At 32.8% G+C, this 26,315-nt stretch overlaps 1 protein-coding gene across 1 annotated transcript in view; it reads left to right on the top strand.

Annotated features, from left to right (window-relative positions):
- NIPBL (NIPBL cohesin loading factor) overlaps nucleotides 1–26,315 on the top strand; it is a 170,763-nt gene that overhangs the window by 101,451 nt on the left and 42,997 nt on the right. Inside the window, exons 11-24 of the mRNA XM_037529284.2 lie at nucleotides 4,271–4,453; nucleotides 9,206–9,403; nucleotides 9,655–9,726; nucleotides 9,820–9,909; nucleotides 11,373–11,476; nucleotides 14,775–14,861; nucleotides 17,196–17,427; nucleotides 18,498–18,649; nucleotides 19,197–19,277; nucleotides 19,662–19,762; nucleotides 22,086–22,224; nucleotides 23,965–24,047; nucleotides 24,909–25,041; nucleotides 25,844–25,987. Coding sequence (XP_037385181.1) covers nucleotides 4,271–4,453; nucleotides 9,206–9,403; nucleotides 9,655–9,726; nucleotides 9,820–9,909; nucleotides 11,373–11,476; nucleotides 14,775–14,861; nucleotides 17,196–17,427; nucleotides 18,498–18,649; nucleotides 19,197–19,277; nucleotides 19,662–19,762; nucleotides 22,086–22,224; nucleotides 23,965–24,047; nucleotides 24,909–25,041; nucleotides 25,844–25,987 — 1,799 coding nt within the window. The remainder of the gene's footprint in view (nucleotides 1–4,270; nucleotides 4,454–9,205; nucleotides 9,404–9,654; nucleotides 9,727–9,819; nucleotides 9,910–11,372; nucleotides 11,477–14,774; nucleotides 14,862–17,195; nucleotides 17,428–18,497; nucleotides 18,650–19,196; nucleotides 19,278–19,661; nucleotides 19,763–22,085; nucleotides 22,225–23,964; nucleotides 24,048–24,908; nucleotides 25,042–25,843; nucleotides 25,988–26,315) is intronic.

Genomic DNA, 26,315 nt, shown 5'->3' with positions numbered 1-26,315 from the left:
TGGTTAAAAAAAAGAAACAGGAAACAGCAAAAGTAATTAAGAGTAATTTCTGTGAAATTCAAGTTTGTATTGTAGTGGAACTTCAAAACCAACATTGGCAACTTTTATAACAGAATTATAATAAGATCTCTGGCACAAGGTAGACAGTATTCTATCAGCTTATGAGTAGTCAGTTTTATTAATTTTGAGTATATTCTTTCATTGAATTTGTGGTTTAAGAAACACTGGGCTAAACCCACACATTATTTTAGATTAATTTAGAAAGACCTCTTCTACCAGAATGATCTTCCTCTTTCTTTTTTTTTTTTTACCATTTTTATTATTTTTTTATTTTTAATTTATGTATTTTTTTACATTATTTTTCATTTTTGTACAATGTATGCATTTTCATCTTGGTTATAGTCCCCTTAAAATTTCCACCACCCATTCACCTGTGAACTATCATATCACCATGGTCCCTTGTGCTCTTCCCACCCTTGGTTTGATCTTTCTGTTTCTAAAGAGGTGTTCTGGTCTCATAGTTGAGACTCATGTTTTCTGTTTCTTTTCAGGTTGCCTCCTTTTGTTTCTGCCTCCAGTATTTACCATTTTTCAGGGTTATGTCATCAGTTTATAGACCTTGAATGCCCTTCCTTACAGTGACTTTGAATAAAGAAGTTGGCTGGCATTAGGAACTTACTTGTTTTCTAAAATATGTATCTTCAAACCATATTAACTTACCTAGGAATCACAAGAGGGCAGACTGACAACCTAGGCTATTGCATTTTTTCCTTTTACCCCTATTTGAAGTTAAAGATCCATTTGATGTTCCTCTTTAGTAATATGGGTGGGTTACTGTACAGATTGTCACTGAACTACATGTTTTCTGTGACTTAAAAATTTTAGAGGATTATGTAAGTTTTTTTGGTTTCTGAACGTAACTAGTTTACATTATCTGAAGCTTCAGTCCTTAAAGATTTATTCATTGAGGATGGTTTATTTTAAACTTGGGGTGGTTTTCCTGTTTAAAAAACAAAACACATTGTTGGTGTCAATCAGTGACTCATTGGGACTTTTAAGTCTTTTGGTGACTTATGGTTTTAATAATCTGGTAAATGTGGTAGTATGAATGATTTATACTGGAAGCCCAAGATTGGTAAAATGTAGCACATCTAGAAGTAAATGTATTCATTAGCCTTGTTAGTGTCAGAAAGTAGAGCTGCACTATATCTAATGGAATATATATCAATAAAAGCTGTGCGTGTGGTATATTACAAAACTGTTCACTTCATGGCTTTGTCCCTTAACACAGGAATATAAAATCTTATGGTAATTCAGGCACCTGATTTAAAGAAATTGGGTTGGGAGAAATGAGGTAGAAAGGTAATCATAAAGAACTAATAGTCTGAAATATTTAACAACAAATAGCTTGATGAGCAACAATAACTTCTAAAATCATCAGTGTATTAAAAAAAATCAACAAGACATTATGTTTCATTTAGAGAATTCTTATTTAGTGGAAAAAACATAACAAAATGCATTATAGGAATCACAGAAAAATACTAATTATTCATTTGTATCGAAATTGAGTCAGTTATCTAGCCTTTAGTAGTATATTAAAGATCCTGAATGTGAAATAGGAAAGTCACGAATTTTATTTCCTACTCTTGGTAACAAGCGACCTTAGCTGAATCAATTTATAAAGTGCTTTAAAAAGGATAGGATTAATTCAGAAAATGCATGAATCTGTTTAATAGACATTTCTACTCAAAATGAAACAAGACTCACTTGTGGAGGATAGTACATTAAGAGACATTAACTGACATTAACTGTGACTGGGTTTTATTTTGTTTTTTAAGTTGGATCATCTTCAGAAATGAAACTTTTGGTCATTTAATTATGTTGCTATAACTTTCAGAGTTTTGCAGAAGTTCAAATGATCTACAGAATAGTAACACTCTTAAATCTGATAATATTCTTTTTATTTTATGAATCAAGTGATGTTAAACTACAATGAATGAACTTTGCCCTGCTTTATTGACTAAAACAGGTTTTCTGTAATTGGCTATTGTGAGGAATTTTTTTTAATGCAAATGATGTATGCTATATTAACGCAATAAAAATATTTTTTAAAAAAATTTTTAAGAGAAAGAAGAAAGCAGGTTCCTTGCTCTGGGATATAATAAGCTATTGTAAAGAAAGAACAAGTCCCAGTACATATCTTAAGCCTTGATTATCTATTGCATATTTATCTGCGGTACAATTTTAATTCCAGGATTTTAATAGTGAGTCAGCTTGTCTTTGAAATTTAAGCAGAACATAATCAGTTTGTAAATCTGCTTTTTTAAAAATGTCATTATGGACTAAAGGTCAGATACTTTGGGTTATTTATATTTAAGGACCCCAGAAGATTCTAATATTTCAGGTAAAAGAAAATTGCAGTAAAGAATTTCCATTTTAAAACATTTTGGAAATGACTGTAAATAGATAATATAGCAATTCAGAAACTATCCAGAGAGAAACCACATCTGTAAATGAACATAAGAAATTGTAAACAGAGAGGAGTTAGGGAGATACAGAATGTTTTTGACCTCTATGTAAACATTGTTAATATTACAGGATATGTGGAAAGGGTAGTTGGATACTAGAACATATGACCTTCCATCAGAAAATCACATATTTAATTAGAAGTGCTCAAAGCATTAAAGACTTTTAAATGAGATGTAAAGTGTGTTTTAGGATGGCACTGAAGATATTGACAATCCATAGCTAAAGTTGGTTTCTTTTACCTGTAAAAATACTCTAAAAATAGACTTTATTGATAAAATGTAGCTTAATTAAGAAAATCAATTCAGAGAAATTTTCCATGATTTGAAAATGACATATTAAAGTTAAATTCTGTGTCAAGAATCTCAGCAATAAAGTCTTAGGAATATTACGTCTTTGTTAAAGGGTAAAATTTTTTTAGTGCATGTCCTTAGAAGAATTAAAGGCTGACAGTTACTGAAATAACTCCTTTATGTTGTTGAATTATTTCATGAAGAATTAAAAAGGATTATTTTTCCTTTGAGATTAATAATTCTTGGTTTATATTTTTAAATTAGTATTAGATATTTTTGAGGCTTTGAAATTATCTTAATCAGTACCTGTATATTTTTGTCATGATTTTTTGTTCTTTGCATAATAAGCACTATTATCATTTGAATGTCATAGTGTTAATTGGACTATAGTTGCTAATATTCCCTGCTGTAAACCACTAAGGAATTCTTTCCTCCCAGTTCCTAAAATTTAGCAGGTAAGAGATCATTTTTATACTTCCGCTCAAAGATTTAAATGGGTAAGTAAAGCAAATTAAAATTGTCATCTTCAGTAGTCATTAAGGATGAATTGTGCTGAATAAATAATTTTTGTTACTTTATTTTTAGGACACCAACAGGAGATTAAAAATTTATTTCTAAATAGCAACTGTTTTTGTATGCATTTGTGTACTTCTATGTAGGTTTAAGTAGTATTATGTTAATAGTTCTTATTGTATTATGTTGATATATTTCTATTTTTACTCATTCATGAGGAAATAATGAACTTATTTCATAATAGACTTGAATTTACTATTTTCAGTGGTATTTATATATATGGTATTTTTGTCCTGTTTATCCTGCCTTTCTTCTTTTGTTATCTTTAGTTATATGCATATGTTGGTTTACCTGTATGAGGAAATTCTTCATAATACCAAAGGCATTACCATGCCTCTCAAACAGTGATAGGTGTTAGCATATAAAGGTCTTGTCCCAGCCACCATACAGGACCACCAACATCATAGAGGAAAAGGAGGTGATGAATGTCCTCAAAATCTTCTCATTTGTATTGAGTAACAGCATTACTTTTTTACTTAATTATAACTACTCCAGACCTTTACGAAACAAACTTGGGTGGTACCAAGATTGTGAGATGTTCTCCCTACTTGCAAATATACGAAAATGTCGGAACTCTAGTTTCAGAAAATTTCAATCAGTGCAAAAACAAAGGAAGGCATACAAAAAATTGATGATACATATAACTCTTCACTACTATAGTAATAAGTATCATTTTTAAAGTTACTATGTAATGATAATGTATAAGAATTATATTTTCGGTTTAGGTGTAAAACCATTATAATTATGAATATGTTTTATTAAAATACAAATGTGACTTAGAAAACACCAATACTATTATTTTGTTTTTATTGCACTGATACTGTTAAAATTTCCCTTTTATCTTCAGATGTAATTTTTTTCTTACCTTTCATTAATAGGCAGTATAGATCAATCAGTGTTAAAAGAATTACCCCCCGAACTCCTGGCAGAAATTGAATCCACCATGCCACTTTGTGAACGTGTGAAAATGAATAAACGCAAGCGTAGCACAGTTAATGAAAAGCCAAAATATGCTGAAATCAGTTCAGATGAAGATAATGATAGTGATGAAGCTTTTGAATGTAAGTATCACGTAACTTTATTATTACCTAGAATTAAAAAGCAAATTGATGTGTTTGTCTCATTCATAATTTTTTGGACTAGCAAGATTGTAATGATCCTAATTCTTAATAATATACTGTAGCTAGTTTTTTTTTCTTTACACTTAAAATATGTGTAAAAAATGAGATCAGTTGGCACCAAGAAAAAAAATTTATTGGGCTCTAATTAGTGTCACATAACACAAATATGTGTCTCTATGCACTTAGCAAACATTTATTGCATTCCTATTCTATACTAGACATTAATAATAAAAATACAAATAAGATGTGATCCCTGTCTTTGAAGAGCCTTCAGTGTGTTGGGGGAAATATATAAGCCATTATGTACACTGAGAAAAGTACAGTGATAATAGGGTGCTATGGGAACACATTGGATTGGCATCAGAATCATAGTGGGGGTTCAGGGAACACTGAAAGAGGTGACACTTGAGTCTTGAACGACAGGACATAGCCAGTTGAAGAAATATTTAAAACCATACTTTCACTAAATTATGAATGGATTAGCCACATTGCCGATTATCTCTGTGGTTTGGACCTGGCTTCTCCTTTTTGCCCAGCTGTGTCCTGGAATTCCTCCCTTGTTTCACTGTTTTCCAGAGCTGGCTTCTTCACTACACAGCTACCTCTCTACAACACTGTGATCACCTGTCTTTGCACTAGACTTGCTATACCTCGCCTGTCTTCCTACTGGTCCACTGAAAAAGTTCTTCTCTTTTATCCCTATCTTCCTTCTTCTGGAGCAAGAGAATTGAGCCTAGCCAAGAGGGGTCAGCAACCTTGTTTGACTTAAACGGCATTCAGTGGAAACAGACTATGGGAGATCTTCACTTGTGTGCCAACTGACTTAGTCATTATGACCAAAAGAAGTGGGAAGACCACCAGTGTGTTCTACCTTTTCCACCTAGTGTCCATAGATTGAGGTCTGACAAGCAAGGGCAGGAAGGACAGATGCATGTTGCCATTTTTAAATGTATATTGCTAATGGAAGCCCTTCACCTCCAGAGTTTTTAATCAATGTTCATTTACTTTGATCTTCTTAAAACTGTGAGCTCTTGAGCTGTGAGCACTAGACTATGACTGAACAAAAAGTTTTAAAATTGAAATAAAATATATAGCAAAGCTAACCTGACATTTAATTATATGTATGATTGTTATTTGTATCATCATGAGATATATTTACATGTATTACATTTCAATGGCTAAATTCTTTTTTATTATAATTGAATATTTTGGGTATATGGGAACATAGGCTCTGAAGAGAGGAGAAAGGAGATTTGGTGGCCCAGAAATTCACTTATATATTCACTGTTATATATGCACGTCTCTCCTTCACTTTCCCTCTCTCTCTCTCCCTTGATACATTGCCCCTTTCTAAAGGGAATAGCCTTGGGGAAGGAGTTCCTTAATTGTAGATTGATTTCAAATCATATTTCAACTCCATAAACTTGAGAGTGGCTGCCTGCTTTGCTATATTGATGAGAATTCAAAAGCTGCATCACAGTTAAGTGGGAAGGAGAGCTTAATCATATATGCTCACCAAGTGTAAAACAGGGGAGAGAACCACATATTCCTCTTGTCATCAGTACATCAGTGTCTTTGCTTTTTATTTTGAAATTAATGTCTCATCAAATGGAAGCACATAGATTCATTTTAAAGCCATGGATCCCATTATATCTATGTCCTAGTATGTTACAAGCTAATAATAGAGAACCTGTGCTTTAACCCCCACTAGGAAAAAGGGAACAAAAGCAATGTAGTAAATTATAGTACAATGCAAGTTGTGAAAGTACTCTGAGAACATAAGTATCAACTATTATACTGATTTAAGAGACTATTTGAAACTTAAGATTTACTGCAGTTTAATCAGGTTGTTCTCATTAAATTCTTTATTGAAGGATAAGGGGAAGGATCAAAGGGTCATTTTCAAAGTTGGACCACACGTATTTGTATACCCATGGTACAATTACTAGGTTATTGGGAGGATTAGCAAAAGAGGTACAGTGAAATTTGGAAAGGAAGGGTGGAAAACATCTAAGCCATTTTACATACCTCATTATTGAACTGCTTTCCTACTTATTCAAGTGTCATGAGAGACATGAGAAAAGCACAAGCCAGTCATAATGAATTGGACTATTGATAGCCTTATGATGATATACAATGTATCATAAAAGGTGAGGGGTTGTCATTTTAAGTTGCCATCCCATTTTTATCCAAAATGCCTAAAGTTTAATAAATAGGAAACAAATCTCTAATGCCTACATAAATTACCACCAATTACTATCCTGAATGTATTTGCTAATAGCTATATGGTTTTCAAGCATTTTCCAATTATAGAATTGAATGCTTGAAATGAATGTCTTTTTGGAGGTTAATGGGTGTTTTGGTGGTGGGTGAAATGTGGTAACATACATCTGAAGCGGTGTGAACCTGTGCCATTAAATCAATATAATATGGGGCCTCCTAGTGGCACAGGGGTTAAAGACACAGTGCTATTAAACTCTCGCCAGCCACTGCAACATGAGTTCTATCCTCAGCCAGGAAGATAACCCACATGGTGCAACAAACCTCTCCTGTCTCACCCACTCTGTTTCAGTAGATCTTACTATTCTGCTCCCCACTCTGTCTCTGGTGAATCCTCTCACCCACACCCACACCTGCACTTCTGGTCTACAACCCAATTCTTGTATGCATAGATAAATAAAATCTTTTAAAAATATAAATGATATATAATATTGTAAACCAGCATTATCTCAATAAAAATAATACAGTCAATATGTGAAATAAAATTCAAAAAGACTGGGCCTCCCCAGTGGCGCAGCGGGTTGAGCACCGCACTGTGAAGCTTTCCGTAGCCTTGGCAGTGTGGGTTTGATCCCTGCCGGCCAGCGAGAATCCCACACGGTGCAGCGGACCTCTCCTGTCGTGCCCGCTGCTCCCCTCTGCAGTGTATTTCTGTCATCTGCCTGTTCTGCTCCCTGCTCTGTCTCTGGTGAAGTCTCTCACCCTCCCATGCCTCTGGCCTGTACCCCAGCTCTTGTATAAAAATAAAAAAAATTTAAAAATCTAAAAAAAATAATTCAAAAAGACTAAAGTCAAAGTTGAAGTCATAGATACTTTTCTCTGAAGAAGCTTGTATGTTGGTTATCATTCTTCATATTTAATATACATTTCAGTACTTGTTGAAAAATTTTTTCATGTATGTTATATACATAAATGACCTGTTTCTCTGACACGTATTTGCACACAAGCCTATTTGTATAGTACATGAGGCAGCCCCTCACTAAGAGAATACGGAAGGAGGGGCAGAACCCTTCCTCTTCCCCATATATTTCACTCAAATTTAAACTGAATTATAAAGAAAATCATTGAATATTAAATTTATCCGTTTACCTTTGTTCTTTTTTTATGAACGTTCTCACTGTGCCAAACCTATGACCACAAAAAAGTGGGAACAAAGTTACCTTCTCTGCTATGTTTTCAGTAGACTGAACAGAGGTGTGCAGAATCTGAACCAAACTAGAATCTTGAGTAGGAATAGCTAGGGTAGTGTGTAAGTGTAGCTTAGTTGGCTGTTGACGTGAGGACATGAGCACAAGCATTTATGGTACATGGACCAAAGTTTAGCATCCTTAAATCTAAGCCAGGTGGGAGATTCAAGAGTTTTAAGTTTTTATGTATTGATCATATTTAGGGATTCAGAATAAAAGTCAATCACCAGAATGCAAGGGAGTCAAATGATTAACAGACTAGAAAGTGTTTCCTTGTTAGCAACAAGTATTCACCACAACAACCCATGTATTGCCCAAGATGTAGTGCACACCAGTTCTCTGTTTTGTTTTAATGATACCCAAGAGCAGGTGTGGTAAATAGTTGTCATTTGTTCTGTCCTCCAACTCTCATTGGACTGACATTTCTAATCAGTCTTTCTTACTGAACTATGATGCTTCCTCCAGACTCAGAATTATTCTCAACTACTAATGCTCCAGGCAACTCTTAACCAGTTGATTAGACTTGATATGTCAGATGAAATTTGTTTGCCCATTCTGCCTAGAGGATTCTGCCATACTGGTGATTTTAGCATTAGTACTAAGACCTCTCAAAAGAGGCATTGAAGGTAGGATGCATAAATCTAAAAAGGCTTTCTCCTTGGGTTTCGGCAAGCCTGTTCTTAAGAGAACTGTATTCATTAAATGAGTATTTGCAGATACACAGATTTATTCTCTGTCTTGAGGCTTGTGATGTTAGGTTAGCAGAGTGTGGAAATTATACTTAAATTAGGGGTTTAACTTAGCTGTTAATTATTGCTATACATGGTTACCCATATTCTGTAACACTTTCTCAAAATTTCCTTTTCCTCCAAAACTCATTCCCTATCAGTAATCTAGATGCTTTAAGGTGTTTCTATTTCTCATCCAAAATCTTTATAGATTGTTTTACATGTCTTAATTAATGCTGAAGTTTAGATATTTTCTTTACTGACTCATTGAGTACCTTTCTTTAAAATGAGCACTGTGGTTCAGTTCCCAGAATATTCCTATCTATATTTTTAGCAATGCAACTTCATGTAAAAATCTTTAAATCTAAATAGATAACACTAAAATAAGTGTTATCATTTATAAAGTACATTTGGTACATGTGGGACATTTATAAAGTACAAGTTTTAATTGTCTTTTTAAATAAGGTAAATTATTTGTCATGGGGATTTGCTTCTAGCCTCTAGGAAACGGCATAAAAAAGATGATGATAAAGCTTGGGAATATGAAGAGCGTGACAGAAGAAGCTCTGGGGATCATAGGAGAAGTGGCCACTCTCATGAAGGAAGAAGGAGTTCAGGTGGTGGTCGTTATCGAAACCGAAGTCCATCAGATTCTGACATGGAAGATTATTCTCCTCCTCCCAGCCTTAGTGAGGGTAATTCATCAGTGTCAACGGATTTCTTACATAAGCCAATTTAAATTTCGGGCTCTAACTTTGAAGAATATTGATCTAACTTTGATACCATCCTCTGTTACTAACAAGTAATAATTTTTAATCAAGACAGAAGTATATATTTTGATTAGCAGTGATTATTGTTTAAGTATTTAATGTTCAGGAAGAAATAAAAATGGAAATATTTTAAGTTGTCATTACTGCTTTTCAGTATTTCTGTTTGTTAATTTTAGTTGCTAGAAAAATGAAGAAAAAAGAAAAACAGAAGAAGAGGAAAGCTTATGAACCAAAGCTAACACCTGAAGGTAACATTTTAGTTTGTCTTTATTCACAGTGTTCAACTTCTGTTTTCCACTTGAAATGTGGATATAAGTTTCGCATTGTTTTCTCTGTTGCAGAAATGATGGATTCTTCAACTTTTAAGAGATTCACAGCCTCAATAGAGAATATTTTAGACAACTTAGAAGATATGGATTTTACTGCATTTGGTAAAAGCAGTTTTTAAATATATTTTCTTACCTCCAGATATAAAATCAATTTTAAATATATTTATTAGCCTATGTATCTAGCTTTCTGCCATTGTACTATAGAGGAAACAGAGGCATGATCTGTATACCAAATTTGAAATGTAGCTGTGGAGTAAAGTCTATCCTGTGTTATCAAGAAACTGAAAATTTAGTATAAAAATCAAGCACTGAATTAGTTAAGATTTAGATATTGTCTTAAGAATGCTGAGATTGCAATTATCACAGTTAATTAGAGTCATTAAGAAAGCCTTTATACAGATGAGATTTGAGTAGATCCTAGATAAGGAAGGTCCTAATATGAATAAAGATGCAGAAATAGGAACTCCATCCATCTGTTCTTTTATTCTAATAGCAAATATTAATTGAATACTTATTATTTTGTCTATAGTATGTTAAAGTCTAGTGATGCAAAGATAAATATCCCAGCCCCTGACTTTTAGGTGATATAGAATCTAATATGGACAGCAATGCAGTGGGATTAATGTAATATTCATATATTACTTTTATAATAATATGTAAAGATCTTGCTTGTAAATTTTTAAAATGTTAAGTTTATGAAACACTTCTATAGTGTTTAGAACTACTCTAAACAATTATCTGCCACCTTCAGCTGTGCGTCAAACATTAGTTGTTTGTTTTGTGAGCATTACTTCTATATCATTAATACATTTTGCAGTATTTGGAGGGAGTATCTGATCATTTCTAAAATTTTCCAGTTTTGTTCTGAGAAACTGTCTTCCATGTCATTTCCAATCCCAATAGGAAGACAGTTGGCACTCTCAAATCAGGATAATCTGAGGGGGAATTATTTACAAAGAGATCCATTACAAATGTTGGGGACAGAGTAGTGCTGGTTAACAGGTTAACAGCTATGGAACCATTACAACCCTGACACTCACAGAAACAAGGATAAAAAGAAGTCACCAAAATTTTCTCATTAGGAAAAAGTTGTACAGCATACTGCCCTAGGGGGAAAAAGCTGGTCGGTGGACATAGGCAACCTGAGGAAACCTTGCAAGGAAGGAGTCAGGGATATAAATACCCTGACCTCACTTTCCTTCTCTTTGATCTTCTGACAGGGCACCCCACTGGCTGAACCCAAACAGAAGCCAGAGGGCATGGGAGACTGTTGATGTAGTCCATACAGGTCAGCCTCCAGCGTCCAAGACCATGGTTAAGGAGGGTCCACAGTATACTTAAAGTAGTGAAGATATCTCTATCTCTTCCCATTTTAGACAGAACTCTTAATTAAAATCCCTGTGCTCTTTCATTCAGGGTTTTCTCGAGGTTTCCAGAGACTCTTAGGTTATTATTGTTTGTTTGTTTGTTTTAATGTGTTTGTGAGTCCAGAAATTTTAAAAATTAAGTTTACTATTTTGAAGTGTTTCTTTCACATGAATTGTTGTGTTTGTTTCGTTTTTCAGGTGATGATGATGAAATTCCTCAAGAACTGCTGTTAGGAAAACATCAGCTTAATGAACTTGGCAGTGAATCCGCTAAAATTAAAGCGATGGGTATAATGGATAAGGTAACTCATTAAAGTCAAATCCATAAATTTACGTAATTACTAGTGTTTGAAATTAAAGTTTTAAGGTAGTTTGCAAAGCTTATGAAAAGATAAAAATTAAAAGAACGTTCATGGTTGCTTTGTGAGAATCTTCAGTGAGCTATTTCTTTAAAAAATAAACTTGAATCAGGCCTCCCCTGGTGGTGCAGCAGTTGAGCACTGGGCTGCGCCGATTTGTTCCCTGGCCGCCGGTGAGGGTCCCACCAAAATTAAATAAATAAATAAACAAACAAACTTGAATCAAGGTAGCATTCTGCACATTATTCCAAAGAAAGTCATATTGAAAGAAAAATGGAAGACCTGGATTATCTCAAATATTTAGATTATGTCAATGCAAAAATACACTTAATTTTTCTTTAATATTTGCTGTAGTCATTCATAGTGGTGAAAGAGTAAAGGTATAGTTTCAAAAACAGTTGATAAGCATAGTTTCATTGCTGGAAGCTTTATAATAACTTTTGAGTTTTATTTCTTTTGAAGTCTTGCTAAATAGTTTTTTTGCACTAATTAAATAGTAGAATATTTTGTTAATGATAGTAACTTCAAACAATAGTGACAGCATCAAGAGACTGCATCCCATGATTTTATAAAACCATCTCTTACCCCATAAACTATAGCATGATTGCTGTGTAAATAATTTTAATGCAACTCCTCTTCTAACCAGGCTCTCTTACACAGAATTTTCTACTCCAATTCATAAATTTCCTGATCTGTAATAGAGAAGTAATGATTTGATCTTCAAAGATACTAAGAGAATAAAGATTATGTTTACCTGTAGAATTTATTGTGAGCAATTTAGTTTTTCAATTACCCAGTTTTAAAGTTGGCTAGAAAAGATTCTGATTTTTTTGATTTTTTTTTTTTTATTTTTTTAGTTACAAAATAATCAGTTATTTCCTTTTTGCTTATTTATGTATGCGCCATGTTCTAAGTAAAAATGTGCCATAAATTTGATTTTTTAAATTCAGATAAAATTGACATGTAACATTTGTTTCAAGCATCAAACATAATTCATTATTAGTATATAGTATGAAATGATCTCAACAATAAATCTAGTTTACATCATCACCACAAAAGTATAAATTTTTTTGTGACAACTTTTAAGATCTGCATTTAGCAACTTTCAGTCATACAGTATAGTGTTTATTAACTATGTTACTATTCTTTACATAAATTTCAAGGACTGACTTATCTTATATCTGAAGTTTGTACCTTTTGCCACCTTTACCCATTCTCTCACCCCAGTTCCTGCTTCGGAAAACAATCTGTTTTCTATGAGTTCAGTTGTGTATTGGTTGTTATTGTTTAGATTCCACATAGTGAGATCACATAGTATTTGTCTGTTTCTGTCTGATTTATTTCTCTTAGCAAAATATCCTCAGGGTCCATTCATATTGTTGCAAATGGCAAGAGTTCCTTCCTATGGTGAAGTAACAGTTCTTTGTGTATAGAGTCATGCATCACTTAATGTGGGGATGCATTCTGAGAAGTGCATAGTTAGGTGATGTCACCACTGTGCAAATGCCATAGAGTATAATTACACAAGTCTATATGGTAGGAGGTATAGCCTATTACACACTTAGGCTGTGTAGTATAATCTGTTGAGATCACCATCAAGTTTGCAGTTTGCCATTGACTGAAACATTGTTAAGTGATGCATGACTGTTTACCACATTTTCTTAGTCCATTCATCCATTGATAAACATTGATTGCTCCCATATCTTGGCTGCTGTAAATAGCACTGCAGTGAACATGGCGGGGGTGCATGTAACTTTCTGAGTTAGTGCTTTTATTTCCATTGATATATACTAAGAAGTGGAATTGATAGGTCACATGGCAGTTCTGTATTTATTTATTTATTTTTTTTTTTTAAGAGGCATGTTTTTTATTTATTTATTTGTTTGTTTGTTTGTTTGTTTATACTTGCACTGGGTACAGTCAGAAGCGCGGGAGGGTGAGAGAATTCACCAGAGCCAGAGCGGGGAGCAGAGCAGGCAGAAGGACCGAAGTACACTGCTGAGGGGAGCAGCGGGCGGCAGGAGGGGTCTGCGCGCCATGTGGGACCCTCCTCTGGTGGCCGGGGAACAGCCGGGGATTGAACTGGCGCCGCGGAGGCTGCGGGCAACTTCGCAACCCAGCGCTCAACCGCTGCGCCACTGAGGAGGCCCGGCAGTTCTGTATTTAATTTTTGATGACCCTCCATACTATTTTCCATTGTTGCTGCTCCAATTTGTATTTCCACGAACAGGACACAAAGATTCCCATGAATTTGACATACATACATATATAGCATAGAGTTAACCAAGAATTAAGATGCTATTACTTACATTGATATTACTATGATGTGCAATGAGTGATAATAGGGATTTGTTTTATAAGTTTCATAACTACTTATTTCTAACTATTTAAAATTTGCCAAGTGAACTTGCTGAGTATTTTCAAAGTAGGACGATTTACCAAAAGTCTCAGTAGTCTCATCTGCTGTGAAATTATCTAAAGCAATATTTGTGGGAACTTGCTTCTATATTCAAGCTTAAATAATCACAATGTACTTAATGTCATTTACTCTAATGATCCTCCCATTTGACTCTTGTGCCTGATATGGTTAGAAGCCTTGACTGCCTACTAGAATAGCAAACCTATTCAATTAAGAGAAGATTAGTAACATGTCTCCCGGCAGAACCTCTAAATCAACTATTAATTTTTTAAATAGAGAAAGCATCCTTTGTAAGAAATTAAATAGATATTTTTTAAAAGAAAAGATTTCTATTAAATAAAGCATATTATTTCACATAATGTAACTTTTGTCATTCACATTTTCATACTTCTGTTATTCAGTATACTATCTTGGTATACTGAATCAATATACTTAAGATACTGAATATCATTATAGTGTGGAAACCATGTTATAATTAAGTCAACAAGTGAAAATTTGAGAGACAGCTCATGTGTGTATGTGTCTTCATATGTATGTTCACTGTCACTGCCAGAAGTGCAGAGACCAAACATTCAAACAAACTGAGTCTTGATTAGCTGTATAGTAAGAGCTGAGTTAGTAATACGTATATGTGTCCATTCTGTGTTTGCTCTTCTTTCAGAGCAAGTGATTCTTTACATATTTCAAAGAGAGAAGCTTTGTCTTTTCCCACTCTTCAAGAGGGTGGTAATGGGTTATATTCCATAGCCTAAAGAGGGTAATTGTTTCTTGAATAATTCATTTTTACCAATGACTGATGAAAGAATTTGTTGTTTATTTTAGCTTTCTACTGATAAAACTGTGAAAGTCTTAAATATTTTGGAGAAGAATATTCAGGATGGGTCAAAGCTTTCCACTTTGTTAAATCATGTAAGTTCAATATTTGTACTTTTAATTTTGACATATATTGTTGTTATTGCTGAGATATAAATTTTTCATTAGGAACTTTGATTTATAGAGAAAGTTCCAAATGTCATTAATCTGAGCTTGTTACCACTACTTACAAGTTACATTCGTTAGCATTGCTTTTAGAATTTCACCTTTTAGATATTCAAAATTAATGTTACAGTGTTAACTTACAGATTTGACATAAATAAGTATGTAAATTCAGTTTAAAGGACTGTTCTTTAATCTATCATTATGTTCTTCATTGTGTAAGTGTATCAGTGTGTAAATGAATTTCATTTATGAAATGATTGATGGTAGTATTCTTCTTCTTGAACTTCCCTGGAGAAACAGAAACCTTTTACTGATTTCCTAATGTATCCCAAAACATTGATCCTTATGTACCATATTTATACCTAACATATGGTTGTTGAAAGGGTTAAATAAATCAGTTCATGTAAAGTGCTAAACTGTGACTGGCACATCCGAAGTTCTCAGTAGATATCAACTGCAGCTGTTATTGTATTTTTGTATGTTTATATCAAAAGCAGTAGCAACATGGTATAATGATTTATGAACTAATTAAAGTAAATTGCTGAGTCTACTTTCTTAGCATTGCAGCAGGCTTTCAAAATCATGTACATTCAAGTTGATGTTGATATTTCTGTTCTAATGAATATAAGCACTAATGTTTATAGTCATTTAATATAAGAGGTAAGAATTTGGGAAGGTTTTGATTTATTTAAATTTCTTTATTTTTAAAAGCCTGATTACAAAAGTAGTGTATTTGTTGTAGAAAATGTCCAGAGCTCAAATAGGTCTGGCAAAAACCACATTTAATCCTTTTTGATATATATACTTTCATTCTCATATATGCATATATACTATATATATTTATGAGCTACACTGGATTTTATCCCATGAGTGACATGTTCTTGTGCTTCAGAAGCCATGGGATTGCAAAGTAATCTACTTGGAATGAAATATCTAGAAAATAATCTCAAGTGGTAGTTCTATGGCTATTAAATATGTCAGTATTTTTCTAGTGTCCTCTTTTTAAATTACTTTTTTGGATTATGGAGAAATCTGTAGTCGTAATCTACTGCATCTTTAATGTACAAGTTTTGTTTAAAACATTTTAGTAAGAAGTTGTGATAAATATCAAGAATCTGAACTTCTATAAGAGGGGGAAGGGGGAAAAAGTCAAGTAGGGAGGGAGTACACTGATAATGGAGGAGGACGATGAGTATTTTGGTGGTGGGTGTGGTTCTGTAACAGCATCTGAAGGGAGAAGATCCAGTACCTCTAAACTGCAAACAGCGTTGTAAACCTATGTTTTCTCAGTTTAAAAAAAAAGAATAAACTTCTGGAGAGCTGATGACTCAGCTTAATGAAACTATTTTCATTCCTGAAAACCTTAGCACTATTTGATGTGTTGGAGGTAGCCATAATATTTAGCATACATGATGAACCTCCTTAACTGATTCTTGGAAAAGAAATTTTAATGTCTAAGAAAAGTTACTTAATCTTATTTTTTGAATGAGGGAGAACTAGAATTAGGAAAATGTAGTCAAATTTTTGGGCATTAGTCATTAGAAAGTCCTTCTGTGCTTTCCATATATTAATGCTTTTTATCTGTTCCTTTTCCCAATGTATAAGCTGAAAGTGTACCTAGAATATAAAGTTGATACTTCAGAACTAAATATATAATAGAAGTATTTTTTTATTATTATTGCTACTGAAATACCATTATTTTACATCCTTGCTAGTGTTTTGACAGTATAGGATTTCCCCCCTCAAATGTAGTCATCATAGCACTCCCACCACCAAAGCACCACATTTGTCGACCACAGTGCATTGTGTGCTTCTACTCCCTCATCCCTCCCTCTTCTCACCTTTCCCCTTTCAACCCTATGTTAGCTATTTTTGCTTTGTTCTCACAACACCAATAAGAACTAACAAAGTTTTTTGACTATCATAATGTTTATAACACATACACAAGATGATTTACATATAGTTTTATTCTTTAGCTAAAATCATAGATTTGAGTAAAGTACACAGAACATAAATGTAACTAAAACTTCTGCAGTGACATGTCATCTATTTGTGAAATTAGGAGAGTATATTGTGTTTGAAAACAATGAAACAAATATTAAATCCCATAGTAGTACTTCATTCCTTATATTTTTAAAGCATGTATACAAATCAAATCTTTGTCTTGTCTTTCACTAATGAATAGCAGATATATCATAATGTTTATGTATTTTAAAACTATAGGTGTGTTTATTTTCATTTCCTTAACAATGTGCTGTTTTATAGAATAATGATACTGAAGAAGAAGAAAGATTATGGAGAGACCTTATTATGGAGAGAGTTACAAAATCAGCAGATGCCTGTCTTACAACTATCAACATTATGACATCCCCTAACATGCCAAAAGCTGTATATATTGAGGATGTAATCGAAAGAGTTATACAATACACTAAATTTCATTTGCAGAATACACTTTATCCTCAGTATGATCCTGTTTACAGATTAGATCCTCATGGAGGTTAGTTTACCATTTTATGTTGATTGTTTTTGAGTAGAACATCAAAGTTATTTGTTATATAATTTTACCATGTTGGATGATTCCAAAATGCAATAGATTAAAATGGCACCAAAATTATGAATTATATAAATTTATAATAAACACTGGCTTTGATTTTTGGATTTGACTAAAATATAGAACTTTTAGTTAATCTAATACTTGGTTCATTTATTAAGCAATTATTTCTGCATAATGGAAGTAACTTCTACTGGTCAGGGTAAACTCCAGATACTAATTCTTTTGGTTGCATTTATCAGCCCCCACTAGTATTACTCAGAATATTAGTTATCTGCAAAATGGATTTAAGATTAATATTAGTTCTCTTATTTATAACCTTTATAAATGAACAGTGAAATTGTTAACATATACACACTTTAGGAAGGAGAACAAGCTTAGGTTCATAAATCTGTATTTAACTACCTATTGTTTAATAATTGCAAGTTAATTTAAAGGGAAATACAATGTTACTGTCTTGCTCCAATGGAGAAAAAAAGAAATAAAGATCAATATTTTAGATACAAGAATTGGGGACTCCCTGGCGGCACAAGGGGTTAAGTCTCAGCACTCTAAAGCTACCAGCAGCCACTGCAGCATGAATTTGATCCCTGGCCAGGGAGCTAGCCCACATGATATGGCAGAACTCTCCTGTCTCTCCCGCTGCTCCCCTCAGCAGTATATTTCAATAGATCCACCTATTCTGCTCCCTGCTCTGTCTCTGGTGAATCCCCTCACCCCAGACACATCTGGCCTATACCCCAGCTTTTGTATGCATAAATAAATAAATCTTTAAAAAAAAATTTCATAGCCACCAAAACGTGCCACGGACGACCTTTTATAAGAATATTTACTTTATACATATTCCCAGATTATAATTTTCTTTTTAAATAAAGAGCCAACGTTATCTGTCAGTTTGTATTTTTAAGTAGGCCAAATAAAAGTGTTCTTTTAATTCAGAAAAATTTTAGTACCATTTATGAAACTGTGAAAAGTTAATATGTTCCTTGTTTCGAATTTTTTTTTTTTCACTTTAGGGGGCTTATTAAGTTCAAAGGCAAAACGGGCCAAATGTTCTACCCATAAACAGAGAGTAATAGTGATGCTTTATAATAAAGTATGTGACATTGTTAGCAGCTTATCAGAATTGCTAGAGATACAACTGCTTACAGATACAACAATTCTTCAGGTAAGCTCTTTTGAAGCATTTTGTATATTTCCACACCAAATAGTTAAAGAATAGAGATTCTTACAAAGTTCAGTATAACCTTGTTAGTAATAATAATAGCACTCAGTTAATTTTTTCTATTCAGAGTATGTTAACATATAAATAGAAGAAATGAAAATTCAGGGAAGTTTTAAAAAGAAACAAGAGATAGGTGAATGTAGTATAAATTCTAAACTCTATATTCCTGAAAGATATGTTTAGAGGAAGTGATAATTATCAGAATGTTTTCATCAAGAACAACAAACTTTTTTTTTCTTTCTTTATATTGCTGTAGCATTTAATAACTCAAAAGTTGAAGATTAGGTTAATATGACAGCTATGAAGGACATATGTACTAATCTTACTTGAAGAGCAGAGGAAAAACTAGATAGTTATTTGTGAGGGAAAAGAAACTACCCCCTCAGTATTTCCCAGTAAGTTTGTCAATGTTTTGGAGTTTAATAAGGTAGAATGTTACTGAAATTAGCCAGAGATATGGACTAATTACTGTTTTTGCATGTGTGTGCAGGTATCATCAATGGGAATAACGCCATTTTTTGTGGAAAATGTCAGTGAACTACAATTGTGTGCCATTAAGTTAGTCACTGCAGTAAGTATTTATCAATTCATTGTTTTCATTATCCCCATAAAAACAATACTAATATTTAATAAGAATTTCCAAAAGTTAACGTGGATTCACATCTTCCACACTGATTAATATTTCATTTAATAATTCCTTAATATTTACAATAAAATTGGAATTATTTAATATTTAAATTTTGTCCTACTTTTCATATCTGAGATAACCATACCCATCTAAATGAAAATAGTATACTCTTGAGGTCTATAAGGAATGCTATCCTTCATAATAGAAAAGATGAGGAAATTAAGTCATTGATATTGAAGTTACTGAAATATTTTTTATCACATGGTGTATTTTTGTTTTCAAATAATTATAACAAACTTAATTTGGAATCTTATAATTATTAAACAGGTATTCTCAAGATATGAAAAACATAGACAGTTAATTTTGGAAGAAATTTTTACTTCACTTGCAAGATTACCAACCAGCAAGAGGAGTTTAAGGAATTTCAGGTAACTATAGCAAAGACCAAGTATAATGAAGAACTCCATTATATTGTAACCGTCATATATTTATTCTTCATTATTTCTTTCTGACTTTTATTTTCATGATCAAATATAAGAAATACAGTTCATTAGAGCAGCATGAAGAATAGATGTGTGAAATGGCAGTGCAAATTCAGGGCACTCAAAGAAGTTCAGTGATTGAAAAGTATAAAGATCTTTCACAAGGTTTTTCAGTCTTAGTGTTGTTGACATTTTGGGCCAGACAATACATTGTTATACAGTCTGTCCTGTACATGACAAGATGCTTAGCAGCATTTCTGACCTGTATATATTAGATACAAAGAGGAAAAGCCCTCTTTTCATTTGTAACAACAAAAATTTTCTCCAGTCACTGGCACATATCCTCGAAGGGGCAAAATCATTACTGGTTCAGAACCACTGATCTTAGAAAAGCAGTAGGAAATTTTTGCACCCAACACTAATGATAAAGGACTGATCACAAAAATCTGCAAAGAGCTGATGAGACTCAACAACAACAAAGAAAATAACCCAGTCAAAAAATGGGCAGAAGAGCTAAAAAGAAACTTCTCTGAAGAGGAAATGCAAATGGCCAACAGGCAGATGAAAAAATGTTCAGCATCACTTGTAATCAGGGAAATGCAAATCAAAACTACCATGAGATACCATCTTACACCAGTGAGAATGGCACATATTAAAAAAACTAGCAACAACAAATGTTGGCGAGGTTGTGGAGAAAAAGGAACTCTCCTGCACTGTTGGTGGGAGTGCAAACTGGTCCAACCACTATGGAGAGCTGTGTGGAGATTTCTGGACCTACTAAACATAGAACTTCCATATGATCCAGCAATTCCACTCCTAGGTATTTACCCAAAGGACACAGAAACATCAATTCCAAAGAGCACCTGCACACCTATGTTTATAGCAGCACTGTTTACAATAGCTAAGCTTTGGAAACAGCCCTAATGCCCAAAAATAGATGACTGGATCAAGAAGATGTGGTACATATATACCATGGAATATTACTCAGCATTCAAAAAAGATAAACACATGCAATTTGCAGCAACATGGATGACACTGGAAGGGATCATGCTCAGTGAAATAAGCCAAAAAGAAAAAGAAAAATACCGGATGGTCTCACTCATAGCAGGAATCTAGAAAACTTAAATAAGGGACCAGGAAAATGAATAACTATAAGAAAGTGAAAATCAAAATCAACAAAAAACTATGAACCAGAGACACTTTTTGGGGGTGGGGGGCGGGAGGGGAGGGATTGGGGTCAGAATGGGGGGGTTGCAATTGTATGGGGAATATAAAAATAAAATTTATTATAAAATAAAAAAGAAAAAGAAAAAAAAAAGAAAAGCAGTAGGAAATATGGCTCAAAAGAATCAGAGGCAGTTCAAAGAGAATTATATAGGCCATATTAAGGAAGTTGGACTTAATCCTTTATACAATAGTAAGTCATTAAATGATATTTTTGAAAGAGAGCAGAAAGATTATTCTAACAGCAGTATAGAAAATACACATAGAGATTAAATACTTTTAAATCACTAAGCATAGAGAAACTACAGAGTGTTATCCATGGCTGTGCTTAGTATTATTGCCTTTGTTATCATAATAATCATTGTCATAACTATTATCATAATAATCCTGAGTGATTAAATATGTTGACTTGGCCTAAATGGTTATATTTAAATTGTTTTGAAAACTGTCTTCTGTAAAATAATAGCTTTTTAGTTTCTTGGACTAATAGTATATGTAAACATATATTGTCTATTAAACCTAAAAAAAGCTATCTACATATAAAAAAATGCTTACGTTTTTCAGCATCTCTAATACAAAGGATTTAGAAATTGATTTTTCATATTCTATGACAGTGTCTTGAGCACAGATAATTAAGAACTGAGTTTGTAGCAGATTTTAATAAGAAAATGAATACCAGAATGCATGGGCATTTGGAAATCGACTTTTCTCATTTTAAATAACGTTTTTCAGAATATTTGATATTTTTAAATTATAAATGTCTTGTGGTGCATATGTAGTGTAGAACTTCATATTAAATATTGTATTTTTCCTTCAATATTTAAATTTTTATTGCCTAAGTATGAATAGACTTGGTATGTTTTCTAATAAATTTAAAAAAATTAAGCATAGGACACTATTATAAGCAACAAGATTAGAAATATTGGTGTAAAGATAGAAATATTGCCTAGAAATACTGGTAAGAAAATATTTTGACACTTTGATAGAAGCAAATGAAATTCTCTTCATACTCTGCGTGATTTAAATATTTTCTTCTCTAATTAAGGTTAAACAGTAGTGATATGGATGGAGAACCTATGTATATTCAGATGGTTACAGCACTGGTCTTACAACTCATTCAATGTGTAGTCCACTTACCATCATCAGAGAAGGACTCTAATTCAGAAGAGGACTCAAATAAAAAAGTAAGGACCCTTTTATAAGTTTTATAACTTTGTATTTTATAGGAAGAAGCACCTGTATTCTTTGCCGTTCTTACAAAACTGAATTTCATCATTAAGGCTTTAGGATCTTTGCAAAGCACTTGATTAAGTGTTAAGAGAGTTGAGTTCTGGTTTTGACTATTATATCTACCCAGTCATGAAACACATGAATCATTTGAATCTGAGTTTGTTTCTCCAGCTATAAAATGTGGGTGATGTAATGCCTTTCAAGCCTGCTAACAAGTTGTAAAATCCATATGAGACATTGAATCTGAAAGTGAATATCACAATAGCTATATTAATAGATAATATATAATTGTAATACAATTCATAAGGAAATTTTTCCTTCACTATTGAGTAACTCATAGGTCAGATTTGTTTCTGGTTTTGTAGCTTTTCCCCATCAACATTTATAATTTTTCTAGGTTCTATAGGATTACCTCAGGAAAGGAAAAAAAAGAATAATTTCATTTCTTTATTCTTTCATAATCAGATAAAAGTGTGTATGTGTGAAATAATAAACTTATATGGTAAATTAACTGAAAAATGCATCTCAAAAAAGCTGAGGTGACTTGTTCTCCCCCTCATCTAACTAATCCCATTGTTCTCCTCTCTTCCCTCCCTTTCCATTGGTGAGCAGTGCCCCAATAGTGCTTTATTTACTTATCTGTCTGCGTAAATGTGGTATAGAAATTGTGTTTATAACACTACGCAGATGATATAGTGATATTGCAGTCAATTTTTCATGCATTTTTTTTTCAAGTATGTATTAACCAAATTTTTAAAATTATCAAGTGGAGGGCTACAGAAGCCAAGAATCTGCTATTTTTACACATACTAGTTGACAAAGGAATTGTGGTTGGAAACAAAATTAATGTTAACATATTTCCCTCCAAAATAAAGGAGGTTCAAAATGATATTTTAAGGATTTAACCATTCACTAAAGCTTCAAAACAGTGTTGGTTTGCAGCAATACTGTAAAGCCATTTCCTTGAAATTAGATTCCTGGGCCATCATTTTTAATACATTTATAACTTATACCAGGTTCTTTTTGGTTGGGTTAGACAAGTCGTATACCACAACTTAAAGCAAGATTTTCTCTATTTTTACTTAGAATTAACTATTCAATCAGCACTTACATGCATTTTTTTCCTGCTATACTAGAATTTGCCAGTTTGTTTAATGAGGTAGTGTTCCGGTATAAATTCTTTTTGTTTTTGAAATGTTTTATTTCACATTAGCCTGGTTGCTAGTAAACTTAAGCCCTTTTTCATTATTCACTTCCTAGATTTCCACAACTTAGAATTGACTATATTCCAGTCTCTATATTTCTAATGAAGACATTGAATTTTCTTTTGTATTATATTCCAGTGTTTCATAAACTTTGAGTGTAAAATGCTTCTTCTAAATTCTTTTGTATTTTCGTATAATTTCTTCTTATTCTAATCTAGATCATAATAAACACTATTAATATTACATATGTTAACACATTTGTCACTCTTGGATTATTAATTAAAAAAACTACAATTATATTTGTTTTTATATAGTATTAAAACATGTTTAGTGTGCTGATTATAGCTTCTCTTTTATACATATATCAATAGTTTAAGCATTTTAATGTTTAACTGTATTAATTCTATTCAGTAATAACATGGTGATAGCAAATAACTTTGGTTGTTGGTTAATTCCTATACCTGTATAAATTCATTTTTCTCAATCTAGGTTGACCAAGATGTTGTCATTACCAACTCTTATGAAACAGCCATGCGAACAGCCCAAAACTTCCTTTCCATCTTCCTTAAAAAGTGAGAATTGTGTATTCTGATTGTTAATTTCAGCAATATAGAGAGAAGTTCATTTAAGTAAAAGCTTAATTTCCTGCAATCTATTCTGAACCTTCAGTGTGTCTCCCTAGCCCTTGATTCCTAATATTTAAAAATGAGGCAATTAGGGCCTCCCCTGGTGGAACAGGTGGTTGAGTGCAGCACTGTGAGGCTGTCTACAGCCTCTGCAGCACCGGTTTGATCCCGGCCCGCTGGCGAGGGTCCCATATGGTGTGGCAGACCTCTCCTTCGCACCCACTGCTCCCCTCAGCAGGTTATTTTGTCAGTCTGCCTGTTCTGTGCCTCACTCTGTCTCTGGTGAATCCTCTCAACCTCCCGCGAATCTGGCCTGTACCCTGGTTCTTGTATAAATAAATAAATCTTTAAAATAATAATAAAAAAATAAAAATGAGACAATTAAAGTATTAAAAATATACATCTTTGTTAAATTGCTTATGTGCTGGGCTCCAAAAATTAAATTGAAATTCTGTAATTTTCCTTTGGTAAATTTTGGAGCATTCTAATTGAACAAATCAGTTTATGGACAGAAGTTTACTTAGCTTTCCTAAGAATTTATAGTAATCTCATAGAGACAAAATGGGTAATTTTTTTAAATGTGTTACACTTGTCAGGGAGTAATGTTAACACTAGTTAATAAATGAATCTCCTATAATGTGGAGGAAAATTAAGTTTGAGAAATAGATTGATCTTAAACTATATTTATTTAATGCATCTTTTATACCTTGTTATTAAATACAAAGAAAACTTGCTAACAAAATTTCAGTCACATTGGTTAACATGTCACCTAAACTCACAGCTTTTTTATTATTTATCTGTGAACAGATGTGGTAGTAAACAAGGTGAAGAAGATTACAGACCACTATTTGAAAATTTTGTTCAAGACCTTCTTTCAACAGTCAATAAGCCTGAATGGCCAGCTGCTGAACTACTCCTTAGTTTGTTAGGGAGACTGTTGGTAAGAGTATAGCCTTTAAAGATTATTAGATTACTAGAAGACAACATAATGAGGATGTACTCTGATTCACAGATGATGAATTCTTTAAAAATGTGTAAGGAAATATGACCATTGCATCTTTATTTTTGCATGTGCATAACTATACACAATATTGTCAGTACCTTGTAGAAAACTGAAATCTTGTGACTTGATGCTTTCATTTCATTACATAAGATAACAATGTTTTGAAGTTACTTGTTGGGGTTTGCAAGAATTGTATTAGTTAAAAGCATCACAACACTAAGTCATAAGTTATAGTTAATTTATTCAAAGCATGAAACTGATAAATGTGAACTCTCATCGTTGAGAACATGACAAGTGTCAAAAACATGACACTATTCTTCATCTAATATAGCAGGGAAACTCAAAGATATATTATTGTGATTTCTCTATTTTTAAATTACATTTGAACTTGTACAATACAAATTATTACAAAGCTTTTGTGACCTTAACTTTCTGTGAACTGAAAAATATATTAATACTATTCTAAAACCAAGATTAGGTTTCATTGGACTTCGGTATTCCACCCTATTTTTTTTAACATATGTACATATAAGCAGTTAAGAATGTTATTGTGTAATATTTTTTAATGAAAATTTTCAGATGTTAGAAACTCAAAAGGCCATCACTTTATGATAAAATATCACCCCAAAAGTTTCAAATAGTGTAACATTGATTTAAAATTTATACGACAAATTGCTATGATATCTGTTGTTATAAATCAGTTAAGTTTAATCAAAAGCTTCTTTATTTTGATGTGTAGGTTCATCAGTTCAGTAACAAGTCAACAGAGATGGCTTTAAGAGTGGCATCTCTTGATTACCTTGGAACTGTTGCTGCACGACTGAGGAAAGATGCTGTTACAAGCAAAATGGATCAAGGGTCTATAGAAAGAATTTTAAAACAGGTATTGAAATAAAGAAATAAAATTATGAGGATAAGTAATAATTAAGTACTTTCTTTGGGTGTTCTCCTGTATTGGTGTGCATTTCATTTTGTAGATTCAAAATAAGAACTGTACTTCTAAAAGCAGCCTTTTAAAAACTCCACATAAAAATTTAAGACTTTATGGTGAATTATGTCTAATAGGAACTTTCATATGATTTAAACAAATCAGTAGTTTAATTTCTTTTTTCGAACTATTGTTATGAGTGTGTATGATGCTATTTTCTCTTTGGTTTAACATAAGTTTTATTGAAATCTTTAATTTATTGAGATGATGATTTACTATGTCC

This window comes from Talpa occidentalis, unplaced genomic scaffold, assembly GCF_014898055.3.
Source record: "Talpa occidentalis isolate TD23 unplaced genomic scaffold, MPIMG_talOcc4v2.1 talOcc4.6, whole genome shotgun sequence".
Taxonomy (NCBI): domain Eukaryota; kingdom Metazoa; phylum Chordata; class Mammalia; order Eulipotyphla; family Talpidae; genus Talpa; species Talpa occidentalis.
This window is presented reverse-complemented; position numbering and strand designations above follow the sequence as displayed.